The following is a 14,908-nucleotide window of genomic DNA, read 5'->3' as shown; positions in this document are numbered from 1 at the left end:
GGAGAACTATTTTCATTCCATCCTTCTTGCACAACTAGAAAGGAAAGAAAAACAGAAACACTTAGATTTCCACCAAGTCACCCAATGCCTTCACATTTTGCTCAATAAAAGTTGTCTGAATGCAAAAGCCTCTCATCTCAACGTCTCTGCCTGGCTGTTTTTTTGCTGCGAAAAGGCCCCGACGCCGACCCGACCCCTAGAGTGGGAGAACCAGGCAAACACGAAAGACTACAAGTCCCAGGCTGCCTTGCGGGTGGCGTCACGCGCCGTGAGGCCCTGCGAGGAGACGTGGCAGAGCGTTGCGCGTCCGCGCCGGACCGGAAAGCCCAGGGAGGTGGCCGTGGCGGGAGGGTTGGAGCCATGTCGGCCAGGACGGCGGGTGGGGGGCGCTGGGAGGTGGTGAAGAAGGGGCGGCGGCCTGGGGCCGGCGGCAGTGGTAAAGGCGGCGGAGGGGACCGCCGGGCGCTCGGGGAGGCGAACGGCGTGTGGAAGTACGACCTGACCCGTGAGTACCCACCCGGCCCGCCGCGCCTGCCGCCGCCGCCCAGCCCCGGGCCTGCCCCCGCGGGTGGTAGCGAGCAGCTACCCGAGCCCAGAGGGTCAAAACACCCCCGGGCTCCTGGAGGCTCGAGCTCTCCTGCCGATCGGAACCTCCCAGTTCAGCCGGCGCTACCCTGGCGTTGCCTATTTTGAGCCTCACGGGAGGTAGACAGCGCGAGGGAAGTCGCTGTCCTTACCTCTCAAATGAGTAAACTGAGGCCCAGCGAAGTTAGATGCCTTGTCCAGGATCACATGTCAGAGGGGACCGGGATCCCGGTCTTCGGACGCTCAGCTGACTGCACATACGCCCTACCAGCTGTTCCCGGGCCCTGGCCTGGCCTCTCCGGGCAGGTGTCCGAGGGGTGCGGAGAGGCATCCTGGTTCATCATACACGGTGCCCCCGCCTTAAGTAACCAGCAGGTCGGGGGTGGGCGTGGGGACTGGGACGCACACGAGGCCCTGCACTGGGAGAAATGACCCACCACGCACTGTCCACACCCACCAAGTGTTATTCTAAGTGGTGCCGGTTTCCTCAAAGCCTCCTGGAGGAGTGGGGAAAGCTTGCCACTTGTTGATTATAGAGTTGTCACATCTGAACCAAAAGGAACTGGGGTAGAACCAAGATGGAAAAATCCTGACCTCCCAGACTAGTAGCCATTCAACAAAGAAGCCAGCCCTCTGTATCCCACCCCCGGCCACCGATTCTCACATACTCTGATTTCCTAATAAAGAAACGCCTCATCTTTGTGAAAGAGCCCATGAACTCACGAGCTGTGATTACTGAAGAAGCAGCCAGGAGCGCTCCCTGCCCTGCTCCTTAAGCAGGACAGCAAGAAGGGGCTTTGAGGCAGGATCCTCCCTGGAGATGAATTAGGTGACAGTGTGGAGGAAGGGACCACTGTTCCTGTGAGGCCCTCCTGACTCAGGGCTGCCCCCCTTTCTCTGCCTGTCATTACCCCAGCTCCAATCCAGACGACAAGCACCCTGTATGAACGGGGCTTTGAGAAAATCATGAAGCGGCAGAATAAGGAGCAGGTTCCACCCCCTGCTGTGGAGCCTAAGAAACCGGGCAACAAGAAGCAGACTAAGAAGGTGGCCACGCTCACCAACCAGAACCAGAAGCAGGGCCGCTTTCGCAGCCTGGAGGAGGCACTGAAAGCTGTGAGTGTGTCTAGACTTTAGGCAGGGCAAGAATGAGGACTCGAGGAGTAGAGAAAATGAGAGGAGCGGGAGGGCGACAGGCGGCTGAGGGACCTGTGGAATGTGGGACATGGCTGGCTGAGAGGAGGCGTTCAGGAAAGGATGGAAACCCCACGGGGTACAGTGTTTGCACTTAGGATGGAAAGGAAATACGTTTATAGAGAAACATAGATTAGTGAGAGGAGAGCCTTGAAAATCCAGAGATACAGGAAGGATTTAGAAAAACGGCTTGTGGTGCCTCTCCACAAGGAAGGAGTGATCTTTCATTTTCCATCTAGTCTTCTGTTTTTCCCCTTGAACATGTGAAGGGCCCAAGAGTATTAGTCCTTGAGATCAGCAATTGCAGCTGTCATGTTCTCTGTTTCCTAAAGATCTGGATTCAGCAAAAGTGTGGCATTCCACATACTTTCGTTTAAAAGCAGAAACCCTTTGTTCTTCCTACCACCACCTAGTTCAACCATTTTCCCACCTCTACCCCATTACTCTGTACCCACAACTCACCATGAGGGGCCTGTGTCCCTGGCAGCTGGACCTGGCAGCTCTGCAGAAGGAACTGGACAAGAGCCAAAGCGTGTTCTCTGGGAACCCATCTGTGTGGTTGAAGGACCTGGCCAGCTATCTCAACTACAAGCTCCAAGTACCTCCAAGTGAACCCACACTAAGCCAGCATACTCACGGTTAGTTCTCGAGACAAGTTCAAGAAAATTCTGAAAGGGCTGTGCGTAAGCACATTACTTAGTAACTGAGCCCAATGCCCCCTACTGCATTGATTTACATGGGTGATTTCAGCTGTTCTCAAATCATCATGGCTTAAAAGTTTCCGGACCTCCTTGAAATAGGGAGGATGCCAGCCACAGTGCAGTGACCTCTGCCTCCACTTACCGTTCTCAGGGGGCAAACCAGAGCTCTCAGAGCCGGCAGAGGCTTCTGGTCCTAGCACTCATATGAGGCCTGTCGGCCGCAGATTATCCCTACAGCCTGGTGAGCCGGGAGCTGCGTGGGATCATCCGAGGGCTACTGGCGAAGGCAGCGGAGTCTCTGGAGCTCTTTTTTGACCACTGTCTATTCACCATGCTACAAGAGCTGGATAAGACGCCAGGTGAGAGGGGCCCGTGAGGAATAGCCCTGTCCCATCTGGGGAGCCTACCCCCTTTTTCCTGCTTCGAGAGTAGCTGGGTGGTTCCGTTTCAGCAGAGAAACGTGCTAACCTCCACACTCTTTTGGAAAAGGAGGAGGATGTAAGGACTCGCTGGGCCTGGGTTCTGGGCTCTCAGCTGTCAAAAGGGAGGCTACAGGTTTGGGATGCTGATTAGTATATGTCGGTCTGAGAATGTATATCTCTCCAGGGGAGTCACTACACGGTTACCGCATCTGTATCCAGGCCATTCTGCAGGACAAGCCCAAGATCGCCACCATGAACCTGGGCAAGGTGAGCTCAGGGTCGTGGTGGGGACATCGGGAGGCTAGGACTGGGGAGGCTGGGCGGAGTCTACACTGTTAGACCCAATTAAGGGATAGTGGGAGGTCCTGTAAGACAAATGATCACAGCTAACACTGTTAGCGCTTACTGTGTCTACTTTGTACATTATATGAGGTAGGTACTGCTGTTATTCCCATTTTGTAGATGAGAAGATTGAGCCACAGAGGGGTTCAGTAACTTTCATAGAGTTGGTCAACTAGTAAGTGGCAAGTATGGGTGAAGGCCACAGCCTGGTGCCGGAGCCTGTGCTCTGAATCACTCCACCACGCTACCATGTGCTGCACTGTCCCTCAGCCTGTCCCTCCTCTCCCAGTTGACACCTCTCTTCCTCCCTGGCTTTGGGGGTGCTCCTGGTGCTCTGCCCTATCCCAACCTGTCTCCCCCACCGGTCTCCTCAGTTCCTGGAACTGCTGAGGTCCCACCAGAGCCGACCAGCAAAGTGTCTGACCATCATGTGGGCCCTGGGTCAAGCAGGTTTTGCCAATCTCACCGAGGGACTGAGAGGTAACGAGGAAGTGGGGAAGGAAGAGGGAGGTTTGGGGGCCAGGAAGTTGCTCTTTAGTGTTCCCAGTGGATCCAGGCCTGAGGCTTCCTCCCTGACCTTTGTCTCCGCAGTGTGGCTGGGGATCATGCTGCCTGTGCTGGGCGTCAAGTCTCTGTCTCCCTTCGCCATTGCCTACCTGGATCGGCTGCTCCTGTGAGTAACGGCAGGGAACAGCGAGGCCGAGGCCCAGGGCCTTTTCCAGTGGCCATTTCAGCAAAATGGCATGCTGTGATCCTGGTTTCCGTAGATGTGAGGAAAATCAGGACCAGCTCCTCCCAACTCAGAATGTGATGGTGAAGAAGGAAAGGGAGAGAGCCAGGAAGGGGAGGGGGATGGGGTAGAGAGTATGCCCTTTTTCTTAGATGTTATTCTTAGCTGGGTCCATGGCCCGGGCAGGTGGTCCCCAACAAGCCTGTTTCTTTCTTCCCCCACAGGATGCACCCCAACCTCACCAAGGGCTTTGGCATGATTGGCCCCAAGGACTTATTCCCACTTCTGGACTTTGCCTATATGCCCAACAACTCCCTGACTCCCAGGTAGGGCTGCCCTGGGGCACACCTGCTGTGAAGGATCCCAGCAGAGGGTTAGGAGCAGACAATACATGTCCCTTCCCCTCCAGCCACTCTAGATCTGAGATTATCAACTTGCAAGTACAAGGGATCATTGAACCCCTGGAATTATATGGGCCCTCAAATGTGATTGGCACGTGGGCATTTTCCTGGGGAGGGGACCCATGACTCTGAGCAGATTTTCCAAGAAGTCTCCGAGTCTAGAAAGATGCGGGACCATCACAAGGCCCTTCACGACTGCCCGCCTTGGGCAGGGTGTGGGCTCTGAGGCAGGCAGAAGGGACACGGCGCACAAATCCATTTAGAGCTTGTGCCTGGCTCTCCTCTCAACCCCCTCCACAGCCTGCAGGAGCAGCTGTGTCAGCTCTACCCGCGACTGAAGGTGCTGGCATTTGGGGCAAAGCCGGAATCCACCCTGCATACCTACTTCCCCTCCTTCCTGTCCAGAGCCACCCCTAGCTGCCCTCCGGAGATGAAGAAAGAGGTGAGGAAATGGTGGGAGGCTCCTTTTTCCTTCCCAGGGGTCTGCTACAGAGGTCCTTATCTGCTGACAAAGGCCCTGCTTCAGGGAGCCCGTTTTCTGGGCATCCCCTTAGCTCACTCCTGACAGCCGCCTGCCCGGCTCTCTCATGCTCTGCCCTCAGAAGAACGGAGCTGAAAAGAGGCACATTCAGGTCTGGCCGGTCTCTGATATCCTGCCCCTTGCAGACAAGTGAACTTCGAGCTCAGGAGCCCTGGCCTCCCCCTTTACAGCCTCTCGGAGAGTTCTGGGGTATGGGCACAGTTTCTCCACCCTTTAGGGTGGATGTGTTGCCCGGAGGGCCTCACTTAGGAGAGGGGGATTACCTCCCGGCAGTCTCTCCCTTGTCCTGTCCCCGGTGCAGCTCCTGAGCAGCCTGACCGAGTGCCTGGCGGTGGACCCCTTCAGCACCGGCGTCTGGAGGCAGCTGTACCCCAAGCACGCGTCACAGTCCAGGCAGGTGGGGGTGGGCGGGTCCCCTGCCCCGATGCACACAGAGAAGCCTTAACGCACGCCTCCTGCTGTGTCCCTGTCCTAGAAGCAGAGGGGGGACGTTTGTCACTGTTGTTCAGGCTCATGCCCCTCAAGTTCAGTGGGAACGTTGCTGGGAGGCCTCTAGGAAGCTGCTCCTCTGAGGGGGCGGGGGGGTGTGGATATCTTTCAGCCTGAAGGAGCGGGGCCTCGTGGAGGACAGGGGGGTGGAAGGGGCCAAGTGGGCCTCCTGATTGGAAGGGGTTGTGCTTTCCCCACAGCCTGCTGCTGGAGCACTTGCTCAGGTCCTGGGAGCGGATTCCCAAGAAGGTAAGGAGCTGGGAGGACATGGCAGGCTGAGCCTCATCTGAGTTCTGGGTTCCTACCCCTCAGCCACTGTCCCCCTTTCTGAGAAGGTGCTCTGTTAGCACATCTGGCATGGAAAACGAAGCAGAATGGAGGCTCAGGGTTCCCTCTTGGGCCAAATCTTACGACCTCAGCCTAAACTTTTCTTACCCTATAGACACAGAAGTCTTTGCAAGAAACCATTCAGTCCTTCAAGCTTACCAACCAGGATCTGCTAGGGAAGGGCAGCTGCAGCAACCAGGATGTCATCGCCTGTGACGCGGCCTGCAAGGTGCCAGCGCCCAGCCCTCCGCCAGCCCCACAAGCTGTTCTGCGTCGCTGTCTCAGCACACCCTGGGGTGGGCCTGTGTCCCATTCCTGCCCCGCCTGTCCCTGGAGCCCGCACTACCTCCTGGGTAATGTGAGGGCCTGATCCTCTCCCTGGAAGGCCTACCTCGAGGCCTGCCTTACGAGGCAAGGAGCAGCCCCTCTCCCTTCTGACCACTGCTCCCTACCCCTTCTCCTAGAGTCTGTTGCAGCAGGCACGGGGCTTCTGGCTGCCCTGGACGCGGCTACTCGTGTTGGTGCTGGTCTTTGCCATAGGTTTCCTGTGCCATGACTTGTGGTCACACAGCTCTTTCCAGGGTAAGCAGGGATTGACAGGCAAGGGAGGTAGCCTGGGGCTCTCTATGGGGACACAGAGCTGGATGTAGCACTCCCCGCCCCCAACACAATCCAGAACAAACACTTTTCCGACAGATGTTTCTGTCACACCTCAGATCAGACAGGTGCTTTGCAGTATAGAAATGCTTGCATATTCATGGTCTCATTTAAGTAGATGTTATCTTGTTTTTAACTTCTGAGGAAATTGAGGCTCAGAAAGATTTACCAATTAGCTAAAATACAGCTAGGAAATAGAAGGGCCGACCCTCAAACCTGAGGCTTCTTGACACCTAAGCCCAGGGCTCCACCTGGCTGCACCCTTCTTGCTCCCCTGGCCTGCATCCTCCCTCCGTGTGTGCTCCAGAGCAGACTGGAGGCAGCTCTGCAGCCCCAGGAGCACACTGAGTTCTGCCCCATCCCTCACTGGGTCTGCTCTGGGGCCTGTAGTGTCTGTCTCTCCAGTCCCTTCCCCGCTCACCTCCCAGCTCACCCGAGGCCCCCCCTTTTCTCAGCCTCCCTTTCTGGCCGGTTGCTTCATTCATCTGGTGTCTTGCCTGCTGTCCAACAAGCATGTACCAAGATCTACTCCTACAGCCTGCAAGGCTACAGGTGAGCACCTCCTGGGGAGGGGTGGGCTGGGAGAGAGACGGCTTGCGTGTTCAGGCATTGACAATCAGTGGGAAGTGATGGTGGTTTTCCTTTCCCAAGGCCTCCTTTGCCCCAGCTGTTCTTGGGCCAAATTGCCTGGGAAAACTCAGAGACCTCCTTCCTCCCTGTGTCTTCTCCTACAGCTGGCTGGAGGAGACATTGCCGGCCTGGGGCTCCCACTTGCTGACCATGGTGAGGCCCAGCTTGCAGCTGGCCTGGGCCCACACCAATGCCACAGTCAGCTTCCTTTCTGCCCACTGTGCCTCCCACCTTGCCTGGTTGGGTGACAGCCTCACCAGCCTTTCCCAGAGGGTAAGCCAGAGTCAGGGAGGTCAGAGAAGGCTGCTCTCGCCAGGGGCTGAGTTCTTGGGAAGGTGCAGCCCCGTGTGGACTGCATTCCCTGGCCACTCTAATCCCGTCCATTCTCCGCGGTCCAGCTGCAGATCCAGCTCCCTGATGCCCTGAACCAGCTGCTCCGTTCTCTGAGGGAGCTGCTCCTGTTTCTTTACCAGAGCATCCTGCTGCCCATGTGGCACATGCTGCTTGAGGCCCTGGCCCGCGTCCAGGAGCACTGCCATGAGGCGTGCAGGTGAGACCCTCGCCCAGGGCACCAGCAGGAGGCCCGTGGCCACACGCCCTTTCTCCAGGGACAAGGCTCCTCTGTTGAGTCTCTCGCTCTGCCCTGGCCCCTGCTCATCCCTTGGCCACTTTGGGACGCGGGTTGTGAGTGTGAGCTACAGCCCTGTGACTTGACGCAGCTGCACATCACCGCTTTCCAACCTCCACAAATGTTCTGCTTTCCTCCCAGAGGTGGGGTGACCTGGGACTGCGTGAAGACACAGCTCAGTGAGGCTGCCCACCGGACCTGGCTCTGCCTACAGGACACCACAGTGGCCTTCTTGGACTGGGCATTTGCCATGATATCCCAGCAGTAGGCCCTGCCTCCCTGGCTGCTGGGTTCTGTCTGGAGCAGACCATCCGAGACTGCGGGCGGGGAGAGGGTGGCAGTTCTGCACGGGAGTCTTTGTTACGCGGTGCCTGAGTTCTGTCTCCTAGGCGAGTGGCTGGCTGCCTCTGCCTCCGTTCTTCCACTTTGGCGGCAGCTGAGCCCGGGGGTATCTCAGCCTCCTACCCGCGACTCCACTGAGCACTGCTCTGCCCGATGGCACCTAGCTCCCAGCCTCTGTCCTCGGGCTCGTAGCCTCTCTTGCCTCCTCTCTTGTCTCCTGCTCTCCACTTCCTTCTGTGTCATTCCTGAAGCCTCAAACAGCTCACCTCCAAAAAGGTGGGACTCTAGCAAGTGGTTTCTGCCTTCTTCAGACAAATGATTCCTAGGCTTCAGCCGCAGCAGAAAAAAGAAAGGGACCTCCAGAAGAATCCAGAAGAATATAGCACCTCAGTGGGTGGCAGCAGCTTCGCCTCTACCCACACCCTGGGTGTGGCTGTCAGTGGACATGGAGGCCTGGGTGGAAAGGCCTCTCACCTCAAAATGCTCAGCTTAGGTCCTTCAAGGCCCCTCACTGCCCCTTCCACTGTGGTCCTACTTCCTCACTCTCCATTCCCCTTCAGTGCTGGGGGGTCTCTGCCTCAATGTTCAGCCTTTCGCTGCTGCCCACCCCTGCCGTCTGTCTGGAGAGCGCAGCCCAGGTAGTCATGTCCCTCGGGCCCAGGGACCCTTCCAGCAGTCTGTTGAGACAGGATGTGGCCCATGGGTATGCCTACTCGGTGGAATAAAGGACACAGGTTTGATTTCTAGCTTTCCTCTGTGCCTCTTCATACAGGAATTCCTATAGTTGTGGACAGGAGGACAAAATTGGAGCACCTGCACATTCTTTAGCCACCTGCCCTCCTGAAAGTTATAGCCGCTGGCTGTAATTGAGCCTCTGGCAAGGAAAGCCCATTCTAAAGTTTGGCCTGTCGAGGGTTCTAGACACACTCTTGCTCATGTATTGTCTCACTTGTCCCTGTGATTCACGTCCCAGGATTTGCCTTGGTAGCTTGAGTGTTTTATGCTTGGAAAAGTTGGGGAGAGTCTCCTAGAGGAATTCTTGGCCAGTGATCAGAGGGTGTCTCCTTCTTTCCCAGGACCTTAATTTATTAATTGGTTCATTTTATAGGCAGTGAGTGAAAGGTTTAGAACTCCAAGAGTCAAGGGTTTAATCACCAAAGTCCCCTTTAATTTTTGACTTCAGACTGTAATAATTAGTCAGCTAACTGCATGAGTTTTCGGTTCTCACCCCAAGCTTCTTTCCTTGAATGTTTCAAAAAATATAAGCAGTACTAGAGGTGCACTGCCCGCTCCAACTTCCATGGGCTGGTTTCTGCTTCCATCATAAACACCTGAGATGACCAGCAGGGGTGATGGCCAGCTGCCACTTTCCCTTTCACGGGCTGCCCTGAGATGCTGCCTCCATTTCCAGCAGCAAGATTATAAAGAAGCAAGCATAGAAAAATCTTGACACAAGGTGAGGTCGTGAGGACTATAGCGTCTCACATTTTTGTTCTCCTGTTAGGATGTAACTACATTACCACATTGGGAAGAACCCTGCTCTTCTAGTGGCAGTCAGCCATGACCATTTTTCCCAGAAAAAAAGAAACCCCACCTGGCAAAGGACCAAGGTTTAGGACTGCTAGGCAGGACTGTCCAAGGGCCCCAAGACATGTTGCATTGCCTCAGTTCTTCCTTACCAATCAGATGGGTTCAACTCTTAAGAGTAGTGAATCCTTGTTAACTGTCCTGTATTCAAGGCAAATTGAAGAAAGGGGGCTGGTGTGAGCTTGGGTTGGCATGAGCGCAGGACCAGTAAAATGATAACACTCTGTCCTACTGACGTTGAGTCCAGCCAAGGCTGCTGAACTGGATTTTCAATCTAGCAACTCAGAGAATCCCACTTATAAGTGCCTCATTGGTTTCTAATGTGTGTACTATTTCTGCCTTGTTAGGTTCATTTAATCTCTGATGTATGATCCTGGGATGCAACATTTTTCTTTAACTCAGGTAAACTGGGGCCTCCACAGCCTCTCACAGGGACACTGACACCTTAATTGGCTTTATTCAATAGACAGAGTCATTTGACCTGATACTGGAATTGTCAGAATTTTTCCTCTGTCAGTAGTCCAACACTGTACCTGCTGTCCATTAAAGCTAGACCAGACATCCAGATGTTTCACTTTAGCAGAACTGTCAACGAACAGGAATCCAAGCTGAGCCAGTTAGTTGAACCAGTATGGACTGGTGGAGTACACTGATGCCGGCAGGCGGGCAATCACACTGATGATTGGTGTTATTGGCAGTAAACTGACACCTGAAAGATCACTTCTAGACATTTTAACTTTACTTTTCACACACAGGTGGAGTTTTACAGAGAACATACCATATAACTGATGGGCAGTTTGAGTATTGTTAACTAACTTTAGTTATTACTAGTTCTTGTACGGACTTGCAAATTATATTGCATGACTCATTAGAAACCCTTCTTTCCATTTGTCTAAGTCCTAGAGCATGTTTTTGGTTTCCTCTGGTCATGTGTACCCCGTCTACAGCTTCAGCTTTAGAGCAGGGCAGCTTGATGGGGGGCCTTACTATGGATAGATAATGTTGCTAGCCTCACACCTGTGACGTTGCCAGTCCATTCTCAAATGGCTCCACTCTTAGAGTGGAGTGTTTCCCACAGAAATAGGCATGCCTGCCCTGCCCTGCCCTATTCCAGAATGACCCAGTTGTCAATTATACAGAAATTTCAATGGTTGGATGACCTCTAAGCATTTTAATATGTCTTAATCTCTCCTGAAGGAGTTTGGATTTAAGTGAACACTTAAAGTGATTAATTCTTTTTCTACATAATCTTCCTGGTTCTGCTCCCAAGGGGACTTTAGGGGACAAAGGACCTTGCTTTTCCCTATGTGATGTTCCATTTTTACCTGGCAGTTTCATTGCCCAGACTTGAAGTATAAGAAAGAATTTGGGGGTGAGGGAGAGCTTTCACCATTCAGGGCATGAGCAAATACTTACTGACTATTGAATATTCTACTTATTAATAAAAACGTTGAGTTCAGACATATTGGATGTGCCTTGGTATAATTTTTTTTACTATGTTAGTACACAAGTTATTAATTTTTAATAGCTTTTATTTTTTACAGCAGTTTTAGGTTCACATCAAAACTGAGCAAAAAGGGCTTCCCTGGTGGCGCAGTGGTTGAGAATCTGCCTGCCAGTGCAGGGGACACGGGTTCGAGCCCTGGTCTGGGAGGATCCCACATGCCGCGGAGCAACTAGGCCCGTGAGCCACAATTGCTGAGCCTGCGCGTCTGGAGCCTGTGCTCCGCAACACGAGAGGCCGCGATAATGAGAGGCCCACGCACCGCGATGAAGAGTGGCCCCCGCTTGCCGCAACTAGAGAAAGCCCTCGCACAGAAACGAAGACCCAACACAGCCAAAAATAAATAAATAAATAAACCCAAAGTTTAAAAAAAAAAAAGTTATTAAATGAAAATTTTAAAAAAACTGAGCAAAAAGTACACTCCCCTTGCCTCTGCACTCCACAGCTTCTGTAATGTCAACATCAGTGAACCTACACTGACACATCAGTGTCACCTGGAGTCTATAGTTCCCATTCAATCTTTTTAAATTTATTGACTTGTTACCTAACGTGGGCTATCCTGGAGAATATTCCATGTACACTTGAGAAGAATGTGTATTCTGCTGTTGTTGGGTGGAATGTTTTGTGTATGTCTGTTAGGTCTGGTTGGTATGCTGATCAAGGCCTCCATTTCCTTACTGAGCTTATCATAAATACATTCTTAATGTTAAAAAACTCTTACAAATCAGTAAGAAAAGCACTAAACAACAAAAATATGGATGAAAGACATACTTCATAAAAGAAATGCAAATGAACAAGACTTAGGGGAAAAAAGTCCGTTTCGTTGGCAAAGAAGTGTGAATTTAAAATAAGGTACTCCTTACTTTTGCCTATCATATTAATAGAAGTTTTTTTAAGTGATAATATACTCAGTGAATGCTATGATAGAAATTGGTATAATGTTTCTGGGAATTAATTTGGTAATATTTATCAAAAGCCTTAACAGTTTCATACTACTTTACCAAGTAGTTCCACTCCTATAAATATATTCTAGAGACTAGAGAAGTAAACAGAAATACAGACAAAGATTTATGTACAAGAACATTTATTGTAGCAGTATTAATAGGAAAATTTTGGATAAACTGTGTCCAACAATAAGATGAATATTTCAATGAACTTTTGTAAAAAGCAAACGACGAGAAATGGCTGTTCAAATGGTGATTTCAAAAAATCTTTAACGACAGAAAATTGCTTATTATTAATTGAGCTCAATTTATTGAAACATTGGCTACAATAAGAAATACAGAAAATAAGTGTTGGCAAGGATGTGGAGAAACTGGAACTCTTCTACAATGGTGGTGGGAATGAAAAATTGTTCCACCGCTGTGGAAAAATGTTTGGCAGTTCCTCAAAGAGTTAAACATATAATTACCATAAAACTCAGCAATTCCATTCTTAAGAGTATACCCAAGAGAAATGAAAACATACATCCACACAGAAACTTGTACACGAATGTTTATGGCAATATTATTCATAAAAGCCAAAAGGTGCGCCTGCTGGCCGCTGGTGGGGGACTCTAACGCCCGAGGAGACGGGAGGAACCCCTAAGTGAACCAGTAGGACGGAGGGGGACGGAGCGGGGAGGAGAAGTGGAGGCCAGGCAGGACTGGCGCCCCTGAGACTGGGGAGATCAGGAGAGGCAGGCGGGAGGGACACTCGGGGAAGAGCCGGAGAGGAGCAGAGGGCGATCGCCTGGCCCACTCGGCCTGGGGAGCCTGCTGAGCTCCCAGGTGAGGCTCCGTAGCCTCTGAGACCAGGGGTGGGGGGCACGCCTGGGTCCCTTCTGTTCCTGGAGCCTAAGCCCCACCCCCCACAGCTCCCAGGACCTTTTCCAGCCCTGTGGGTCTTGAGCGTTGGCCCCGCCCACTGCCCAAACCTCACCCTTGCTTAGGCCCCACCCTCCACAGCTCAGGCCTCCCCCCCCCCCCCGCCTTTTTTTTTTTTCTTTTTTCTTTTCCCTCCTCCTCTTTTTTACTGTCGTGTACTGATGTACCTTCCTGTTGTTGATTCATCTATATATTTATTTTTATATTCTTCCTAACATATCTGTTAGCTTCTAGTCTAATTTTATTTTTTACTTTGTTATTGTTTGTTTGTTTGTTTGTTTTGCCTCCCCAGGCAGCTTGCGGGATCTTGGTTCACAAACCCTGGGTCCCACCGAAGCACCTGCGGTGGGAGCTCTAAGTCCGAACCACTGGACTAACAGAGAACCTCAGACCCCAGGGAATATTCATCGGAGTGAGGTCTCACAGAGCTCCTCATCTCAGCACCAAGACCCAGCTCTACCCAATAGCCTACAACTCCAGTGTTGGAAGCCTCAGGCCAAACAACCACTAAGACAGGAACACAATCCCACTCATAAAGAAAAAAAAAATGAGATGGCAAAAAGATACATCACAGATGAAGGAGAAAGGTAAAAACCTACAAGACCAAATAAATGAAGAGGAAATAGGCAATCTACCTGAAAAAGAATTCAGAGTAATGATAGTAAAGATGATCCAGAATCTCGGAAATAGAATGGAGGTATGGATTGAGAAAATACAAGAAATGTTTAACAAAGATTTAGGAGAACTAAAGAATAAACAAACAGAGATGAACAACACAATAACTGAAATGAAAAATACATTAGAAGGAATCAGATAACAGAATAACTGAGGCAGAAGAACAGATAAGTGAGCTGGAAGACAAAATGGTGGAAATAACTGCCGAGGAGCAGAATAAAGAAAAAAGAATGAAAAGAATTGAAGACAATCTCAGAGACCTCTGGGACAACACTAAATGCACCAACATTCGAATTATAGGGGTCCCAGAAGGAGAAGAGAAAAAGAAAGGGTCTGAGAAAATATTTGAAGAGATTATAGTTGAAAACTTCCCTAACATGGGAAAGGAAATAGTCACCCAAGTCCAGGAAGCACAGAGAGTCCCATACAGGATAAACCCTAGGAAAAACACACCAAGACACATATTAATCAAACTAACAAAAATTAAATTCAAAGAAAAATATTAAAAACAGCAAGGGAAAAACAAAAAATAACATACAAAGGAATCCCCATAAGGTTATCAGCTGATTTTTCAGCAGAAACTCTGCAGGCCAGAGGGGAGTGGCAGGATATACTTAAAGTGATGAAAGAGAAAAACCTACAGCTAAGATTACTCTACCCAACAAGGATCTCATTCAGATTCGATGGAGAAGTCAAAAGCTTTTCAGACAAGCAAAAGCTAAGAGAATTCAGCACTACCAAACTAGCTTTACAACAAATGCTAAAGAAATTTCTCTAAGTGGGAAACACAAGAGAAGAAAAAGACCCACAAAAACAAACCCAAAACAATTAAGAAAATGGTAGTAGGAACATACATATCAATAATAACTTTGAATGTAAATGGATTAAATGTCCCAACCAAAAGACACAGACTGGCTGAATGGATACAAAAACAAGACCCATATATTTGCTGTCTACAAGAGACCCACTTCAGACCTAGGGACACATACAGACTGAAAGTGAAGGGATGGGAAAAGATATTCCATGCAAATGGAAATCAAAAGAAAACTGGAGTAGCAATACTCATATCAGATAAAATAGACTTTAAAATAAAGACTGTTACAAGAGATAAGGAGGGACATTACATAATGATCAAAGGATCAATCCAAGAAGAAGGTATAACAATCGTAAATATTTATGCACCCAACATAGGAGCACCTCAATACATAAGGCAAATGCTAACAACCATGAAAGGAGAAATGGACAGTAACACAATACTAGTAGGGGACTTTAACACCCCACTTACACC

The 14,908-nt window shown here is 50.8% G+C and overlaps 1 protein-coding gene across 2 annotated transcripts; it reads left to right on the top strand.

Moving 5' to 3' along the window:
- Positions 1-317: 317 nt before the first annotated feature.
- On the top strand, positions 318-8,735 carry TMEM214 (transmembrane protein 214). 2 transcript variants are annotated; one of them, XM_082357275.1, is made up of 17 exons: positions 318-505; positions 1,502-1,701; positions 2,267-2,417; positions 2,705-2,839; positions 3,087-3,169; positions 3,619-3,724; positions 3,836-3,917; positions 4,199-4,300; positions 4,676-4,817; positions 5,218-5,309; positions 5,606-5,654; positions 5,848-5,961; positions 6,197-6,314; positions 6,845-6,941; positions 7,124-7,292; positions 7,493-7,569; positions 7,789-8,735. In XM_082357275.1, the coding sequence occupies exons 1-17, from the start codon at positions 361-363 to the stop codon at positions 7,913-7,915; spliced, it is 1,989 nt and encodes a 662-aa protein (XP_082213401.1). In that variant the 5' UTR covers positions 318-360; the 3' UTR covers positions 7,916-8,735. The 2 variants fall into 2 exon arrangements, with proteins under 2 accessions (XP_082213401.1, XP_082213400.1); XM_082357274.1 differs by having other exon boundaries at positions 319-505; positions 7,418-7,569.
- The last annotated feature ends 6,173 nt before the right edge of the window (positions 8,736-14,908 follow it).

This window comes from Balaenoptera borealis (assembly GCF_965194805.1).
Source record: "Balaenoptera borealis genome assembly, chromosome: 15".
Classification (NCBI taxonomy): Eukaryota; Metazoa; Chordata; class Mammalia; order Artiodactyla; family Balaenopteridae; genus Balaenoptera; species Balaenoptera borealis.
This window is presented reverse-complemented; position numbering and strand designations above follow the sequence as displayed.